The 20696-nt window shown below is 34.8% G+C and overlaps 1 protein-coding gene across 3 annotated transcripts in view; it reads right to left on the bottom strand.

Annotated features, from left to right (window-relative positions):
• The window catches only part of Edil3 (EGF like repeats and discoidin domains 3), a 434158-nt gene that overhangs the window by 301255 nt on the left and 112207 nt on the right, over window positions 1–20696 (bottom strand). For all 3 annotated transcript variants that reach the window (XM_041663625.1, XM_041663624.1, XM_041663623.1), the window contains exon 2: window positions 15093–15221. In XM_041663625.1, the coding sequence (XP_041519559.1) occupies window positions 15093–15221 (129 nt within the window). The remainder of the gene's footprint in view (window positions 1–15092; window positions 15222–20696) is intronic.

The following is a 20696-nucleotide window of genomic DNA, read 5'->3' on the forward strand; positions in this document are numbered from 1 at the left end:
AATTTCTGGGATTATAGGTATGTGTCACCGTGCTTGGCTGCAGGGTTTCAAATACAACGTCATTGTCCTTAAGAACTGAGCAGTCTCTACTGTTGCTTTTTCTGTAAATACCATTGAACAACTAAACCTAAAGGAAATTCTAGTTTTCTATTCCTTATAAGAGTATAAGAACATTTTGTCCATTTAAAAACATATCGATTTCACTAATGATAGCGTTTTAAGACCTTGTCTTTATTGCTTCAAATTTAAATTAAAAAATGATTTGTTATAATTGGGATACTATAGCTCAGTGTACAGTTAACTCACTATAAAGGAAGCAAACAGAAGATACAATTTCAAAGGAAAGAGGCATGTATTCATATTAAAATTCAATAGCGAAGGAAACAAGCACAATAAGATCTGAGACTTTCAGGAGTGCTGAGCATATCTTAAATGTTTTAAAACCCACTGTAAGTCTTCTACAAGGCATATTTATGAAAGTGTTCAAGTGGGAAAAGATACATTTTCTAAAGATGAATATTATCACAGTGCCTGTGACTGCAGTTTTAAAATGATGCTGTCTTGCTATGTTGCCTAGACTAGCTCTGACTGCAGCTTCTGCTTTAGGCTCAAGAGTACTTGTGTCACAGGTATTAGTCATAACATCCAGTCTTATTACTCTAAAATAGTACTTTTCATTTTCATAAATGTATAAAACCATGCATTTCATTAAATTCCCAATAATATTAATTAGAATAAATGAACACTTTAATTTTACATTGGAACTTTAGTTTTCATTATATTATTCTGAAATAAAAGAATACAGCCTTTTCCGTTTTAAACTGTTTATATATTTTCTCTCTTTGTAAGATAAATAATCAGTGGATGGGGAAATTTCTCAGTGGTTTAAGAGCACTTGACTGCTATTGCAGAGGACTTAAATCCATTACCCAGAGCCCTTACTGAGTATTACACAGATGCCTATAAGTTCAGATTGGGGGACCTGAAGTCCTCTTCTGTCCCAATGTGCACCCACTCACAGAGTCAGTACAGCATACATACCCCAGACAAATATACACACATGTATAACGCAAATTTTAAGTTTATAAGTAATAGTAGAGAATTGATAGGAGTAATTTTATTAGATTTTATAATCTAATAACTACAGTAACTACAAACCTTTGCATATATTTATCAATGTTTTTATTGACAAAGAAATCAAATTTTAAACATGCAATTATAAGAAAGGTAATAAACTAACCCCAATACCCTCTTCTGTACTCCACACACACCTTTGCAACAAAAATGGATAGCTCATAAAATAAATGACAATTTCACTGGAGAGGTTGTGGGGTAAAGGGGACACTCCTGCATTGCTGGTGGGAGCCTGCATTGCTGGTGGTACAGCCCCTTTGGATGTTAGTATGGCTACTTCTCAGAAAATTAGGAAACGAACTTCCTCAAGACCCAGCAATACCACTTTAGGGTATATATCCAAAGGATGTTCAATTGTACCAGAAAAACTTCTGCACAACTGCGTTCATAGCAGTCATAGCCAGATACTGGAAACAATCTAAATGTCCCTCGACCAAAGAATGGATAAGGAAAATGTGGTTCATTAACACAATGGAGTACTACAGAGCAGAGAAAAATAATGACATCTTGAAATTTGCAGGCAAATGAATGGAGCTAGCAACCATCATGAGTGAGGTAACCCAGATACCCAAAGACAATTATCACGTGTACTCACTCATAAGTGTTTTTTAAACATAATGAAAAGAAAACCAGCCTACTAATCATAATCACAGAGAACCTAGACAACACTGAGGCCCCTAAGGGAGACATACATGGATTCAGTCTTCGTGGGAAGGAGTAAAAGACAAGATCTCCTGAGTACATTGGAAGCATGGAAACCATGTGAGAGGGTTGAAGGAAACAGGAGAGACAGGGAGGGAAGCAGGGAAAAATGTACAGCTCAATGACATCAATTTTCAAATAAAAAGCTTTCAAGATCCCAATTTTCTCCCCGGCAATTTTGTCTACTTCCCATAGCCAAGAGGATAACTATATGTTTTTCCTTGGGTTCACCTTCTTACTCAACTTCTTTGGGTTCACCAATTGTAGACTCCGTGACCCTTATTTATGGCTAGAAACCAATTATGAGTGAGTACATCCCATGTTCATCTTTTTGGGTCTGGGTTACCTCACTCAGGATAGTGTTTTCTATTTCCATCCATTTGCATGCAAAATTCGAGAAGTCATCGTTTTTTACCGCAGCATAGTACTCTAATGTGTATATATTCCACACTTTCTTCATCCATTCTTCCATTGAAGGACATCTTCTACTAATAAAAAATATCTCACAGCAAAGCAGTTGTCTAAATGGTAAATACTAAATGTTCTTAATATGTTTATATATTATATAATAAAAATATTTATATTATATTCTGCTATAAATGAAAGCTTTAACAATAAATGGGTCCCTTTTTTTTCCCAACTGGAGAACAACTGTCTTTTGTACTCAATAATAATGTGTGTTGATTTCCTATTTTGATTTTTTCACAAGCTAATATATAATTGCTAGATCTTTCTATCTGCAAACTAACATTATTACCATAATGAATAATAATTAATTAAAAGCATTAAACTAAAAAGCTAATGAGTTTATAGGTATGCTATAAACATTATTTGATGCATAAAATAAAACTACTTTTTTTGTAGTACTGCTAACAAGGATTAAAAAATGAACTTCTAGATGTATCACAGTTCCTGACTTCAAACTCTAGTACAAAGTTACAGTAATGAAAACAACCTGTTAGTGGTATTAAAAACAGACAAAAGGAGCAATGGAATCAAATTGAAGATCCAGATATCAATCCACACACTTACAAACACCTGAATTTTGACAAAGAACCTAAAAATATAAAATGGAAAAAAAATAATTGGCGTTGGTATAACTGGAAACCAACATAGAAGAATGCAAGAAGATCCATATCTATTCCCATATACAAAATTCAAGTTCCAATGGATCAAAGACTTCAACTTAAACCAACCATACTGAACCTCATAAAACAGAAAGTGTGATGTACAACATTGTCACACCAGACCACTTCTTAAATATAACCCCAGTAGCACAGACACTGAGAGCAACAACTAATAAATGGGACCTTCTGAAATTGAAAAAATTCTGTAAAGCAAAGGACATAGTCAACAAGAAAAAACAGAAACCTACAGAATGGAAAAAAATCTTCACCAGCCCCACACATACAGAAAATTGATCTCCAAAATATACAAATAAATCAAGAAACTTGATATCAAAAGAACAACAATCAATAAAATGGATATAGGCCTAAACAGAGACCTTTTAACAGATGAATATCAAATGAATGAAAAACACTTAATGAAATGCTCAACATCCGTAGCCATCAGAGAAGTGGAAATCAAAACAACCCTGAGATTTCATCTGATACCTATCAGAATAGCCAAGATCAAAAACACTGATGACAGCTTATGCTGAAGAGAATGAGAGGTAAGGATAACACTCTTTCATGGCAGTTGGGAGAGCAAACTTGTCCAACCACTTTGGAAATCAGTATGGTAATTTCTCAGAAAATTAGGTAATGATATACCTCAAGACCCAGCAATAATACTTTTGGGTATAGACCAAAAGGATGCTCAATCATACCACGAGAACATGTGCTCAAGTATGTTCATAGTAGCATTATTCATAATTGCCAGAACCTGGAAACGACCTAAATGCCCCTCAACTGAAGAATGGATAAAGAAAAATATGGTACATATACACAATGGAATACTACTCAGTGGTAAAAAAATAATGACATCTTGAAATTTGCACACAAATGAATAGATCTGAAAAAAAAAACATATTTGGTGAGGTAACCCAGACCCAGGAAGACAAATATAATATGTACTCACTCATTGGTGGTTTATAGACATTTTATATATTACCGGTGAAAACAAGTTGTCCCCAAAATACACATACGTTCATGTCCAAGAAACTTGTAGAGAAAACAAGGTATTTTTTTTTAATTCAGTTCTTTTGCTGGCAGGCTGAATTTTGACAAAAAGCAAAGAAAAACCAGCCTACATTTCACAACCCCAGGGGACCTAGACAACAAAGAGGACCATCAGAGATACATTCATGGATCTACACAGGCAGGAAAAAAGACAAGATCTCATGTGTAAATTGAGAGCATGGATATTATGGGAAAGGGTAGAAGGGGAGGGGAAGGAAGGGGGAGCAGAAAAAAATGTATGACTCAATAAAAACCATAAAAAAGAACAAGCAGCCCAATTGTTGTTAGCTGATGTGCCTTTCTTGCCAGGATGAGTTGGTGACCAAGGGTTATGATTAATTTCCTGTGATTGTTTCTACCTCAATTCCCAAATTTTAAAAACAAAATTGTTGAGGAGTTGTTATGTACCTTAAAGTTTTAAAGTAGAGCTGACTGATTATTTTTATATACAAGTTTAGATTTATGATTCTAATAGGATATCTTAAACCATTATCTTTTGAGACAAATAATAAAATGATTGGTTCTTTCTTTATAACTTCAAAATTCTGCCTTCCAGCAAAAGAACTAGCTGAAAAAAATACCTTGTTTGCTCTATAATGAGTTGCTTGGGCACGAATATATTTGTATTTTTGGGACATCTTGTTTTCACCTGAAATACATAAAATGTTGAAGCATGTAAAGAATATGGAAAACATGCTGGTTTTTTGCTTGTATTCATTCACTTGAAAAATAGAATGTAGCCACACTGTGATTTTTATATGGATTAAAAGATTTTTGTGAGGGTTTATAAGTAACATGGTCTGGATCCTGAAACTTTTTGCCCCCTGATATATCTGTTTTTTCAAGTAATTTCAAAAATTCAAAATCAAGTAAAGTCAAATTTGCTGGAAAAGAAACGTACAGTATTTGACATCTAGCCAAGTAGTTCTATTTGTTTACATACATTTTTTTGGTTTAGAAAAGTAAGTAAATATAACTATAAAGATAATCTCTTGAGCTCTCGTTGACTGGGAGACCTCTGCAGTCATCTCACAAAGCAATCAGCTCTGGGAGAAACTATTTTAGACCATACAGAATAGTTATCTTTCTTTATAATAATATCATATAAGATGGACTAAAATATGTGTTACCTTTTCTTGGCCCAAAAGTAATATTAATGAGAGAATCTGTCAAGCATTTATAATATTATTTATGATAAACATTTTACTAAAATATAAAAATATCATTTGGTAATTAAAATTTGGAAATCTGAAAATAGCCTCAAACCTCCCAGGACTATTTAAAGTTTGTCATCATTCTGGTATTGCACAGCCACTCACCAGAACCATCTCAGACAGAGTCTGATGGGGACACTGCTTCATATTCTAGAACTAATCATTTTTTAAGAAATAAGTGTGAATATGGTTATTCACAGGACAGTCAAATGCACACTCTGCTTGCAGCTCTATTTCCAATGTGTCTTCATGTTTCTGGGATAAACAGGCTTTTGTTCCATAATGATGTAGGAGCAATGGAACCGATTAGAATTAATGAGCTTGGAAAGCCAGAAATTAAATAGAAATTTAATCTATTCTAGAAAAATAATACCAATTCCAAAATGAAAATAGGTTTGGCTGGGATGAGACAAAGAAAAGAGTATGGTAGAAGTGAATCACATGCCATAGTGTCTTTTCCCCTATGGACTGGAAATGAGGAGCATGACTAGACACCAACCTGCCTGTGAAGATGCAGAGGCAGAAGCAGTGTCACAATATCTTCTTATGAACTGCCCCAATAAACCTATTTCTGTAATATTCTCTTTTTTCCCAAAGACTGTTAGGTCTCATAGTACTACCAAATTCCAAACCTGATATGAGTTAAATTTGTGCTCAATATTATCATCTTAAGATGCCTCGTAGCTTATAGTAAGTCATAAGATTAGTTTTAAAGTATTTTGGTAATGTAATGGCATATTCATCTTTAAGGAAAATTATCCTTGTGTTCAAATTCTACTGTCTTCTAGAATTCTATCTCCATATTTCTATTTATCTTGGTTCCTTATCTCAGAACTTCTCTTGGTTTTATCTCCCTTGCTCTTGGATTGGTAGGATCAACATAGTAAAATTGGCAATTCTACCAAAAGCAATCTAAAGATTCAATGCAATCCCCATCAAAATCCCATCAAAATTCTTCACAGATCTGGAGAAGACAATAATAAACTTTATATGGAAAAAAAAAACAGGATAGCCATAACAATCTTATATAATAAAGGATCATCTGGAGGCATTACCATCCCTGATTTCAAACTCTATTACAGAGCTACAGTATTGAAAACAGCTTGGTATTGGCATAAAAACAGAGAAGTTGACCAATGTAATCGAATAGAAGACCCTGACTTTAACCCACAACCTATGAACACCTGATGATGGGGGAGTGTCATTTATCAATCTGTTGATTTCATTGGTTAAGCAATAAAGAAACTGCTAGGCCCATTTGATAGGCCCACCCTTAGGTGAGTGGAGTAAACAGAAAGGAAGGCTGGGAGAAAGAAGCTGAGTCAGAGAGTCGCCATGATTCTTCCACTCCAGACAGATGTTGGTTAAGATCATTCCTGGTAAGCCAGCTGGTGGGCTACAGCAGACTATTAGAAATGGGCTAGTCCAGGTGCGAGAGCTAGGCTAGAAGAGGCTAGATAGAAATGGGCCAAGCGGTGTTTAAAAGAATACAGTTTCCGTGCAATTATTTCGGATAAAGCTAGCCGTGGGGGCTGCCAGGTGCCAGGGACACAGCCCCGCCGCTCTTATTACTACAACCTGATTTTTGATAAAGGAGCTAAAAGTATACAATGGAAAAAAAGAGAGCATATTCAACAAATTGTGCTGGCAAAACTGGATGTCAATCTGTAGAAGAATGAAAATTGATCCATATCTATCACCATGCACAAAACTCAAGTCCAAATGGATAAAGGACCTCAATATCAGTCTGAACACACTGAACCTGACAGAAGAGAAAGTGGGAAGTACTCTACAACACATGGGCACAGGAGACCACTTCCTACATATAACCCCAGCAGCACAGACATTAAGGGCCTCATTGAATAAATGGGACCTCCTGAGACTGTGAAGCTTCTGTAAAGCAAAGGACACTGTTACTAAGACAAAAAGGCAACCCATTGACTGGGAGAAGACCTTCACCAACCCAGCAGCTGACAAAGGTCTGATCTCCAAAATATACAAAGAACTCAAGAAATTAGACCGTAAAAGGCTAATCAACCCAATTATAAAATGGGACACTGAGCTGAATAGAGAATTCTCAACAGAAGAAGTTCAAATGGCCAAAAGACACTTAAGGTCATGCTCAAATTCCTTAGCGATCAGGGAAATGCAAATCAAGACAACTTTAAAACCATCTTACACCTCTCAGAATGTCTAAAATAAAAAAAAAACAATGATAGCCTTTGCTGGAGAGGTTGTGGAGAAAGGGGTACACACATCCATTGCTGGTGGGAATGCAAACTTGTGCAATCACTTTGGAAATCAGTGTGGCGGTTTCTAGGGAAATTCAGAATCAACCTACCCCTGGACCCAGCAATACCACTCTTGGGAATATACCCAAGAGAGGCCTTATCATACAACAAAAGCATATGCTCAACTATGTTCATAGCAGCATTGTTTGTAATAGCCAGAACCTGGAAACAACCTAGATGCCCTTCAATGGAAGAATGGATGAAGAAAGTATGGAATATATACATATTAGACTACTACTCAGCAGTAAAAACAAAGACTTCTTGAATTTTGCATGAAAATGGATGGAAATAGAAAACACTATCCCGAGTGAGGTAAGCCAGACCCAAAAAGATGAACATGGGATGTACTCACTCATAATTGGTTTCTAGCCATAAATAAAGGACATTGAGCCTATAATTCGCGATCCTAGAGAAGCTAAATAAGAAGGAGAACCCAAAGAAAATCATTTAGGCATCCTCCTGAATATTAACCTTCATCAGGCGATGAAAGGAGACAGACACAGAGACCCACATTGGAGCACCGGACTGAAACCTCAAGGTCCAAATCAGGAGCAGAAGGAGACAGAGCATGAGCAAGGAACTCAGGACCACGAGGGGTGCACCCACACACTGAGACAATGGGGATGTTCTATGGGGAATTCACCAAGGCCAGCTGGCCTGGGTCTGAAAAAGCCTGGGATAAAACCGGACTGGCTGAACATAGAACCCAAGAACAATGACAATGGGGTTTTGATCCTACTGCACGTGCTGGCTTTGTGGGAGCCTAGGCAGTTTGGATGCTCACCTTACTAGACCTGGATGGAGGTGGGCGGTCCTTGGACTTCCCAAAGTGCAGGGAACCCTAATTGCTCTTAGAGCTGACAAGGAGCTGGACTTGATTGGGGGAGCGGGAGGGAAATGGGAGGCGGTGGCGTGGAAGAGACAGAAATCTTTAATAAATAGATAAGTAAATAAATAAGTAAATAAATAAAATAAAAGATAAAACTAAAAAAAATCTAACTTCTTGATCTTTCAAACATCACTGCCCAATCCCTTAGATCTTTAAAGACAAAGTCTATGTTTATGCTGCCATGTGCTCTGTGCACATAGTAGACACTCAAATATTTGATGAATAATAAATTTGATGAGTAATAAATAATACACTGAGGAATATTTGCCTTAGTAATTGAAAATATACTACTAATTCTTAAGGGCAGTTGCTCCATTCTGCCCATATTTTAATAACCATATACACAATTATAACTTCCAAATCTGTGCTTGACATCTTGAAATATGTCTAGCAAATTCTTCTAATTCAATTGCTGGAATGCTGAATTTACTGTTTGCCTGTATATCTATTTGTACTCAACTTTAGTATCTCACAAAATTGTAGTCTCATGAGAAAGAAGACTTACGGCTTTTCCAGAAGACCAGAATTAAGTTCTCAGCACACATGATTGGCAGTTTGCACTTGCCTATAATTTCCAGTAATAGGTAATGTAAACAATGCCCTCTTTTGAACTAACTGGTACCTACACACACATGCAACCATCCCATACACCCATTTATACTCCATTAATAAAAACAATTAAAATATATATATTTTTTAAAAAATACAAGGAGAAGAAAAGTCTTTTTGTTTCAGCTGTTTGAATTGTTCGCTGAATCCTCTAAACTCTGAGTGCTGCCACTCAGTCCGCTGGGCATTGCCTTCCCATTCAATGATACCAAGTGTGCCTGATAACCTGTGTCATGGTCAGTCTGTTCCATCTCCTCCCATAGCCCAGCAACATCATCTTTACTACATGGTAATCATCTCTGTTGTTTTTGGTAGGAAATACAAATTTGTTAGTGACTTTTCTTATCCCCTAAGTTACACATATAGAGTCTTTAATCTAGAGTAAGTTTAGTTCCTTATTTTCTAGGTTAGACTTATAGTTATTTGTAAATGTTATGTTTTTCATTCATGCATGAATTCTTCGACATGCACATATAGTAGGGAATTTATTCATAATTTCGTGTATTTAGACCAGTATTCTTATTTATTACCTAGCTGTCCATAGTTTTCATCATCTATTTCATCTCTTTTTCCTTAATCTATAGCAATCCCTGTCAGTATAATGTTCACTTTAATCATTAAGTAAATAATTCTATAATTATTTGATTATTGATGAAGGAATATTAAGACTGACTGACTGACTGATTGATTAGAGTTCTGGGGTTGTAATACTGATCTTGCATGAAGTAAAAATTAATTGATCTGAACTACAGCTCTAGCAAAGATTATAAATTTTCTTAAAATCATTTATTTTTGTTCCTTTTCATTTCATCAATATACTATGTGGCTGTACTTATACTTGTTACTATTAATAATTTTTGATTTTTAAAAAATTACTCACTACAATAGCAAACACAGCATTATGCTACATAAAATAGATATTTTAAAAATTACTGATATTTTCATTGATAAACTCTAAGCTATTCACTATCAATAGACATTTTCTTTATGTAAGGTCTGTATGCACAGCTCCACATCGCTGTATAGGAATATGATCCAGATGAGAACTGTGGAGTTCTGTCTACAAATGCCTGGAGAGATTGTCAGCATCCAGATCACATCTGTGCAAAATTAGTGCATTTGGTAGGTGATGTTCTCAAATTCAAGGATATGATGTGGCAAGTTTTGCTTTAATTTGCTGCAAGAGAATGTTTCTTATGGCTTTCTACAAGGAATCAGAAATAAATCTTAGATATTGAAGAGGTTGAAGAGATATGAATGTGGGAAGTTAAGTGTGTGAGGAGAATGAGAGAGCAAGATAGCAAAAGACGGTGAAAGAGCAATAGATAGATAGATGATAGATAGATAGATGATAGATGATAGATAGAGAGATAGATAGATGATAGATAGATGATAGAGAGACAGATAGATAGATGATAGATTAGATGGATAGATAGATAGACAGATGATAGATAGATAGATAGACAAATGATTGATAGATAGATAGATAGATGATAGATAGATAGATAGATAGATAGATGATAGATAGAGAGAGATAGATAGATGATAGATTAGATGGATAGATAGATAGATAGACAGATGATAGATAGATAGATGATAGATAGATAGATAGATAGATAGATAGACAGATGATAGATAGATAGATAGATAGATAGATAGATAGATAGATAGATAGATAGATGATAGATTAGATGGATAGATAGATAGATAGATAGATAGACAGATGATAGATAGATAGATAGATAGATAGATAGATAGACAGATGATAGATAGATAGATAGATGATAGATAGATAGATAGATAGATAGATAGATAGATAGACAGATGATAGATAGATAGATAGATAGATGATAGATAGATAGAGGGAGGGAGAGTTTATTAAAAAAATAAGAAAAATTCAAAGTTACCTAATGAATGAATTACACAACCTAGGAGACTTCACTGTCTTAACCTCCAAGATTTGTGCCAGGAATGTAAGTGATATGAGGATTGATAGCAAATGTGGTAAAGTGCTTCAAGCTTATTTGACACTAGGTGTTTTGTGTGGGAAAAAGAAAATCCCAAAATTGGATGAAAAAGTCATTTGAATTGAATAGCACGGAGAACTTAAAATGAAGCTATGACAAATTATTAAGGCGTGAAGTAAAATCATAATGGAATATATATATATATATATATATATATATATATATATATATATATGAAATTACCCCTGACAGACAGATAAATCACTGAGGCAAATGTAATTTTAAATATGGTACTAAAACAAAATTTTTAAATTTTGGATATTATAAGTATGATTTTTGTCCCTCTCTTTCTTACCTTTCTTCCCTCCAAATCCTGTCATATATGCACCCTCCTTCAATTTCATGGCTTCTTTTTTATTAATTATTATTTTATGTATATAAAATGTGTATTATGTATATATATATATAAACATTGTATAAATGTTTCTAAATATAATCCATTCAGTCTGTAAAATACTATTTGTATATATGTTTCCAGTGTTTTTCATTTAGCAATTGACAACCAGTTGCTATGATCTTTCCAGGTCTCTTGCTCCTAGCTTTTCTCCTTTTCCATAGTTCTTTGCATAGGATTGAAAACTTATGGGATTTTTATAATATTTTGTAGACAATTATGAGTAAGTTCATTTTCTTTGCTTGTGAAATAAAAATACATTTAAATAATTAAATGATTATAAAATGCATAATAATGTGAAAATACTATATATAACTAAATAAAGTTTAATATATAAGTAAAAATATCATAGCTCTATGTTAAGTTATTACCTAAAATATTATTTTTTCTATTTTCAATATTTTATATATAAAATCTTATCATTCTTTATGGTTTGTCTCTGTTGCTACCTAATATGGAGAAACAATGACTACAAAATGTCTCAGGTAGTTATCAACTGAAAAGGCAGAGTGATGGATGTTAAAAAGAAAATGCTTCAAATATTTGGTCCTTACATTTTAAAAATAGAGTAAATCCTAAAGTAGATAAGATATTAAAAACACGGCTAGTTAGTATTTTTACTCAGTAAATATTCAATATTACATTAATATATGCTTGATAAATACAGGCTTGAGAAAGAGGTTGTCGAAACAAAAATAATATGCTTGTTCTATGAAAATACCAAAATGGGATATTATTATTTTCTCCTAAATTCTAAATCTTTTAATGAAATAAATTTAAATTAATGAATAATTTTAAAAGTCTGTTGTGGAAAGCTGGCTGTATAAACATCAAGACCAGTACATGGATCCCAAATACCCGCATATGAAATCAGGTGTTTCCACATGAGCCTGTAACCCCAGAGATGTATTCGATGAAAAAGACAAAAGGGTTGCCAAGGCTTGCTGCTAGCCAGTCTACCTGAAAACCCACAGAATCACCTAATTCCTACCCTGACACAAGATGATGAGCTAGAGAGCAGTAGAAAAGGACACCAGAGTCTTCCTGTAACCCCCACTTCCAGCATATGTCTATGCTACACACACACACATATGTGTATACACACAATATACATATCTAGATTATTTTATAGAACATCAATGCTCCTTAACACACAAAGAGCATTTTAACCTGTTACACTTGTTTTACAGTAAATTTTCCATTGTTTTGATGTTAAAGCTTTATATATAAAAGGGAATTGACATAATATCTATGGTATGTTGTAAAAGGAGCATGGGCCCCTTGTTCCATCCAGCCCAGCTAGCTTATGCCCAAAATAATCACACAGAGATCTGTAATAATTAAATTGCTGCCTGGCCCATTAGCTCTAGCCCCTTATTGGCTAACTCTCACATCTTAATTAACCCATTTCTATTAATGTGTATTGCCACTTGACTGTGGCTTACAGGTATGAGTCTAACCAACATCCATATCGGAGAGGAGCGCCATGGCCTCTGCCACACTGCCTTCTTCCTCCCAGCATTCTGTTCTGTCTACTACGACCATCTGAGGGCTATCTTATCAAAAGGCCTAGGTAGTTCCTTTATTCAACCAATGAAATCAATACATAGAAAGAAGACCCTCCTACACCACTGGTATGTTTCATTGTGGGGTGGGAAAAAAAGTTCTATCTTTTCCAAGAACTGTTAAATATGTCTTAGAGAAGGGAGAGGTTGAATGAAACATATTATAACAAATAAAGTTAAAATAATGTAGTTTAACTACCAAATAGCTAATTTCTATAAGGGATTTAATAACATAATGATAAACCTGATGAAAATGTAATTGTATAAGCATCCAATTCCTTAAGTGTCACTGAACCTACCATAATACACAGTATCAGAGCTTTGTTAAACCACTCTTCTGACGAAATGATGGATGATGCATTAATACTTAAAAATGGAACATCAATTAAAATTAATTATCATTTTGTCTCTGGTTTAGAATTTGTAGTTATAAGATGTAGACAAAACATTTTATTCTACAAAGAAACTATGAATTTGATATTGGTGGAATTAAAATAATGACACTAAATTTTTGTTCTAAATTTCAACATTCCTGGTAGAAGAACTTACAGGTACAATTTTCTTTGGTAATATAGACTTATGAATATATGATTGTCATATCGAACTCTAAAATGCTACTTTATATATGTGCAGATCAGGTCAAAATGATTACCAACTTTATTTCTATGGAATAATGTCAAACTCCATAAAATATTGCTGATTTAATAAAAACCTTTAGAGACAATTATCTTTGACATGAATTAAGCTGGCTAAGTGCTTTTAGCAATAATATAAGCCAATTGTTATTCAGATTCAATCGTGCTAGTGTAGTATAAAAACCTAAGAAGCACGTTAAAAAACAAAGCACATTAATGTACATAACTGGAATATTAACATAGCAAATTAATGATTTCATCTACAGATTCCTTTTATTGTTCAGCTAGTAGTTATGGGGCTCTTCCTAAACTCAGCCTATGTCAGAAGCATCAGATACATAGATAGGTAACACAAACTCATCACTGGTTACAAACACAATTAAATGTTGTTTTCCAAATTGATTACCAATAGCTACTGAAGTGTCTTGTTTTCCAGCAATAATGGTGGCTGACAAAATTTTATTCAACCTGATTGTATTTTGTACTTAACAACTATTAACCACTTTGTACAATGTGTCCAGACCTGATTATGGTGCTGCTTTGACCCAGAGAAAATATTTGTACAGGAGCTTACAAATTGTGGTTTCTAAAATACTTTTAAATTTCGTGAGAAATTTCTATATGCATTTTGATCAAATTTACCCCTATTCTTCTCCTTAATTTCTTCCATACCTGTTCCTACCTCTCTCCAATCTAACTTTCTATCCTTTCCTTTTTGAAGTTGTATAAATCATATACTCCAATCTGTTCTGTCCACATAGTTCAGGATGGGGCAGCATTCAATGAAGTGTGGGCAACCTCCTCGGAGCCATTAAAGTACAAACATGTTGTTAATGGGGAGCCATTGGGAAACAATGAAAGTTACAAAATATATAGCAATAAAATTTTCACAGATTAAAAAGTGATTTTGGAAAATAATCAGTGACATGGATCAATTTTGACAAAGATGAGGTCTTTTTGAAAGGGTTTTGCTGAGGATTGCCATGGAATGCTATCTTCTTTATATTCCTAAAAGGTGATGTATGCTCATATTCTAAGAAAAGTAATGATTTAGGAGATTTTCAAAGTACTAATACTCATTATCAGTTCTTTTAAAAAGTTCTGCTAAATTTAAGTTAATGATTTTACCTAAGTCAACACAAGAATTGTGTCTTCTTTGCCTTCAAATATTTTTTATTAATATGAGAGGCTTATGGAATTAATTTTATTAAATTATTATTTGGAGCTTAATTTTACTACTAATCACTAAGCTGGGAACAATGATGTATCTTAAGAATATCATCAATAAAAATATAATTATAATACCAAATAAAAACAACAGAATCGACAGTAATAAAGCCTAGGAAGTTCAATAGAATCTTACAAAGGCTCTTCAGCCCACAAGAGTCACATCTGTGAGTCATGCAAAAAACAATCATGATGATGACGGAGATGCTGAAATCTTGCACTTACCAACCTCCACAACACTAGAGCAGTTGGGATCTGTGAAGCCCTCTGGACACTCACAGGAAAAGGTATCATCAGCCAATCCCGACAGACAGATGCCACCATTTTCACATGGATTGGGGTTGCAAATGTCACCTGGGGAACAGAAAGTCAGAGTTTGACTTTTCATGTTTATCTTAGCATTAGAACTCACCAGGTTACTTGGTATACCAGCTCACTGAATATCAGGGCTAGACTTTTTTTTTTTTTCTAATTAGTTCAATACATCTCGTTTCAGCCCTATAAGTTTTCCTTTGTAATGTTTTGGTTCCTTTCTCTAATGTACTGGGATGTATTTCCCAATACTTAGAATCTGCTAGAAAAATGGCCACCAGTGTTGAATTGAAAATGGTAATTGGTGAAGTTGTCTCCTGTAGTAACTTGTAAGACAGAAAGCGTATGTGATAACATTTTGGATGGAATAATGAGGTTTCCATACGGACTGTTAATATGTCAGTTGACTCTTAATATCTGCATGTGACAAGCTACTACAAGAAAGAGGCATGCCAAGCACAGAGCCCTTTAACTGAAATTTAAAGAAATACAGAGGGACCTGAATATGACTGGAAAATGAAACTATTGCTCAATTTTAACCACTCAAACTAATAACTGGTCAAATTTTAAACTTTGACAGAAAGATATAATCCCACCATAAAGTCATTTATGTGCCTTAATGTTCACGAAAACAGTTCAGAAAATTCATTTGGAGCATAAATGGGCCTCTCAAGAAATCAAAGGGCATCACGAAATCTTGAGAGGTTTCCCTGAGTAATCTGGCATACTTAGGGTAGCACTGCTGATTCAATGTGGAAGGAATGACTGGCAGCCTTTAGGTAAATCCCTGGGTAGAGAAGTATGAATTATTGTGCAAAGAGGACTTGAGGTAGATTTATATGAACATTTCAAAGGAGACTTTATAAGTTAAAATGACATCTACAATGTGAAAAAAAATGAAAAAGAAGAAAAGGAAAAGAGAGGGAATCAATAGCATCATTAGCATCATCTAGACCAAAGATTTAATTTATTTCATTGCATCACTAAAAAAATAAAATGAAATGTGCATGAAGGAAGATGCACCTAGTGTGAACCCAGTTTTCCAGAGGAAAGTGATAAGCAACATATCTACCAAGAACAAAGAGAATTTAGAGTGAATAGTCACCAAAGCAATTTTGCAGTGTCCTTTATAATTTCATTTGTTTTCAGCACTATCCGTAACACAGTGTGCCTTCCCCAGGCAGTATAAGTTGTTTATGTAAAATCCATAAGGGCAAGGCAAGCTGAAGATACTTACAGAGTCTTATATGAATTGACAAATAATAAAGCAGTGTCTGGTGCAGGAGAGTTGTCTGTATTCTGTCAATCATGTTTTAAATAAATGCTGATTGGCTAGTCAGGAAGTATAGGTGGGAAAACCAGACAAGAAGTAGAGGTGATGCAATGAGAACAGGAGAATTCTGGGAAGGAGGTTGTTGATTACTCCCAGTCCTGTACAGACCACAGAGGAAGCAGGATGTGACCTTCTAGCTGAAAAAGGTACCAAGCCATATGGCAAATATGTGTGTGTATATATATATATATATATATATATATATATATATATATATATGATTAATATAAGCTACAAGAGCTTATAAGTAGCTTGAGCTAATGGGCAAATCAGCTTTACAATTTATAGAAATCTCTGTGTGATTTTCTTTGGGGCTTGCCGGCTATGGGGTACCGGGAGGGACAGAAACCCCAACAAGCAGGCCCCATTCATGTTACAAGTGTCTGGGAGAGAGTTTTAGCAAGAGAGATATTCTTTGGGCTTGCATTTATATTAATTCAAAAATCAAGAAAAGCTCATTCTGAACTGCTTCTTTCTAGCAGTTAAGGCCCTATGCAGTGCACACACACACACACACACACACACACACACACGTCTCCTTCTTTTGTAGCTCATACTACACACTACAAGTACTGATGTCGATTGACAGATAGAATTAAAAAATATGTAAAGTTGGCAGTTTTGTTTGATTATCCAGCAATTTGGAGCTCAGCTGTTCATTTTCTGAACTTTATTGTTGTTTGGTTATTGAATTATTTTTTCATTTTGCTACTGCCTTTTCTTAGTCAGAATTAGTACTGTTGTAATAAAATACCATGGCTAAAGCAACTTGGGGAGCAAAAGGTTTATGAGGCTTATGCTTCCAAATCACTGTTCAGCATCAAAGTCAATCAGGGCAGGAACTCAAACAGGGCAGGAGCCTGGAGGCAGGACGTGATGCAGAAGTAATGGAGGGGAGGACGGCTGCTTATTGACTTGTTCCTCCTGCTTCCTTATAGAACCTAGGACCACCAGCCCAGGGATAGCATCATCAACAAAGGGCTGGAGCTGAGCCCTCCACATCAATCACTAATTAAGAATATGCTCTACAAACTTGGTTACAGCCCAATCTTAGGATGGCATTTCTTCAATCGAGACTCCTAGATCTCTGAAGACACTAGCTTCTGTCAAGTTGTCATAAAATTAGTCAACACATGCCTACTAATTTGTACTATATTAAAGCTTGTAAACATTTTAGTTGAAATATACAACTTGAATATAACATGATAGAGTAACAACTTATTAGAATTATAGTTAACTTATCAAACTTAAATTTACATTTATCAAGCTTATATCTACTATATTAGCAACTTTATAAATATATTTTGATTTAAGTTTTGTGTCCTTACACTTTCCCTGTTATTTCCACACATCCTGAAACTAGCCTATGAACTTGAAAATATCAGACAAGTACCCCACTTCTTAGCTACATTCTCAAACATAAGGCCTCAACATATTGCTAAATTTTCTCTACTTTGTGTCTTACACACAACATTAATATTTGCACATCATTTTAAGGGATAGAAATGATAAAAATTACTACAGTATACAATTAATCCAAATGACACTGCAACAAAATAAGTATGGGTTTTGAAGTAAAGCAAGAAATCTGTGTGTTGATTTTTATAGTTCACAACAGGATGACCAAGTAGTCTGTCTTAAGAGATGGTGTAAATGTGTTTGGTTTTAAAGGCAGTATTTTATCTGGAAAAAAAAATCTGTTTCATTTCAGATGTCTAGAACATTTCAAATAAATATTTCTAATAATAAAGCTGGTATTGAATTCGAGGGCTTTCCTTACACAATTAATTATTAAATGCTAGTGAGTCATTAGGGCTGAAATAGGATGCAGGGGCAGACGAGAGATCCTTCAGATCATAAGTAAATATTTCAGCAGATAAAGAAACATTTTTCTGAAAAAAATATAAGAAGTGTTAGGTCCCACAATTGTGACATTTACACAAGTTAAATCTACTATGTCAAAATCTGAGGATATTCACAAGGTTCCTCAGTATTAGGTGGATAATCTGACCAGCACATAAAATTGTGGCCTTGCACAAAACAAAGACAACTGTAACAACCAAAGGTAGCCACTATGAGCTTTAGGGTCCGACTGTGAATCTGTTTCTGCCATGCACAATTATAATAGCATTCTCATTGTAGTAATGTTTTCCAAGACTCAGATACAGAAAGGAAGTCAAGAGTGTAACAAGTGTAGCCTGCTAAGGAAAGCCTCTATGGCAAAGCACTTGTCTAGCATTCAGAAAGGCCCTGTACTTTCTACCTAATACCAGGAAAGAAAAGAATCTACAGAAGTGTACTAAGAAATAATGACAGCATGTTGGCAGTTCAATGACCACCACACTGCTCATTTCTTTATAGAATCCTAAATAAACATTTTGCATAAACGACAAACATATGAAGGTAATGCCCATGGAGGATGGGATGATGAAAAACCAAAGCAAACAAAGAAATCCCTCATTTTACAATGCAGGTCTTAGACCTATGCAAAGAACTAAAGGGACTGAGGATGAAGAAAGCAGAAGTGGAAATATCCTGGAACAATGAAATCCTCTGTAACAGTATGGAGCTCCAGGGCAAAACCCACTCTGACACAATTCATTTGGGACAGGCACAAACAGGCAATAGTGATTTTGCCCTGAACTTTGGCTGTATACAAATTGGGCTGAGTCCATGGGGCATCCCCCAAGTCTGAAGAGGGGATTGTAAGCTTACCATAGATCTGAAAAAGCATGTTGTCCCATAAAATTTGATTGGGCAGTGTCTCTCCATGGGCACAATAGCATTCAATCTCAAAGCTACCTGCTTTTTCTTCTGCTCACCAAAACCATCAACTTACTTTGCTATTTTCTACATTTAGTAGTTGTCAAGATGATGGTGTAGGTGTGTGTTGGCAGTCTGAAGAGAAAGTAAGGGTCCTGGGTAAATATTTGTCAAAACTTCTGATTCTCTGCAATTCGAAATATTGTAAGGAAATGCCTACTTGAAGGAGAGAAAAAAATCAAAGTTAAAACTTAATAAGACCTTGGAGTTCAAATAAATGATTTTTTTTCTATTTAGTCATTCTCTAGGTTCATAGGTCTTAAAACTACGATGGCAATCAGCACAGGAAGGCAGCTCAGCAAAGAAAAACAAGACAATACAGATTGCAATCCCTTTCTCTCCACTGTCAGCAGGCACTCTGCTACGGCTCTGCATTCTGCAATCTGAACAGTATTAATACCTTGATGTTTCCTGGCTGGCTAGCCTCACCTTCTTTAGATTAGGACAGATGTGTTTAATTTTATTCTAACTATGTTTTATAGTTCCATCTGCAGTTTATGGCAGAGTCGGGCAAGTTAAGCTGATGCTGGTTTGCCTTTTGGCAATAGAATGAAGCAATTATTTTTCCCAGGAGAAAGAAATCTTTGCAGGCTAAATTTAACTTACCATTTGCCTGAACTTTCCACCCACTCACTAGTTCTGAAAGGACTGGAATAGTCAACTTCAGCTTTAGCTTCATTTTGCTCACTGACCCCTACTTGTTGCCAGTAACTTCATGTTGAAAGGGACATAAAGAACATCTTATTTTCTCTCATTATCTACTCACAAGCCATGAACCTTGAACTTTTAGAGTAACATTTGTAGATACCTTAACTATCACCTCTTTCTATAAAAAAACAGAGCAGAATAAATAAGTAATGACAAAAAAAAAGAACAAGAAACGAAAAATCGGTACATTTTAATGCCGTTTTCTATTTTATCAGTATACACAACTATGATACTTCTAATTCACATAAAAAAGAATATTCTTTTATGACAGTACAGTGGAAATTGGTATACAAGATGACTAATTTGTTTAACTGATATTTAAGATCTCAAATAGTTTATATGCTATATTTTCTAGATACGCTCGTGTCTGTCTTCTGTTTGCATATCAGAGAATTACTGACTCATCCATCATGTGTTCGTTTGCCAGAAGAAACCACATTGAGATGCCAAAGTACAGCAGAGATGAAACATATAATGTTCCTGCACTCTTAGAGTTTATATTATAGAAGAAATGAATAATGAAAGCCTTACAAATAAGCAAACAGTGTGTTGCTCGCTGTAAAAACAAAGCCAGGAGAAAAATCTCCCTGATATAGAATGCTATAAAAAAGAAGTGATTATTTAACATCGAGAGTCAAGCAATGTCTTTATCT

This window comes from Microtus oregoni, unplaced genomic scaffold (assembly GCF_018167655.1).
Source record: "Microtus oregoni isolate MIOR12 unplaced genomic scaffold, Mior012 000014F_ref0000157, whole genome shotgun sequence".
Lineage (NCBI taxonomy): Eukaryota > Metazoa > Chordata > Mammalia > Rodentia > Cricetidae > Microtus > Microtus oregoni.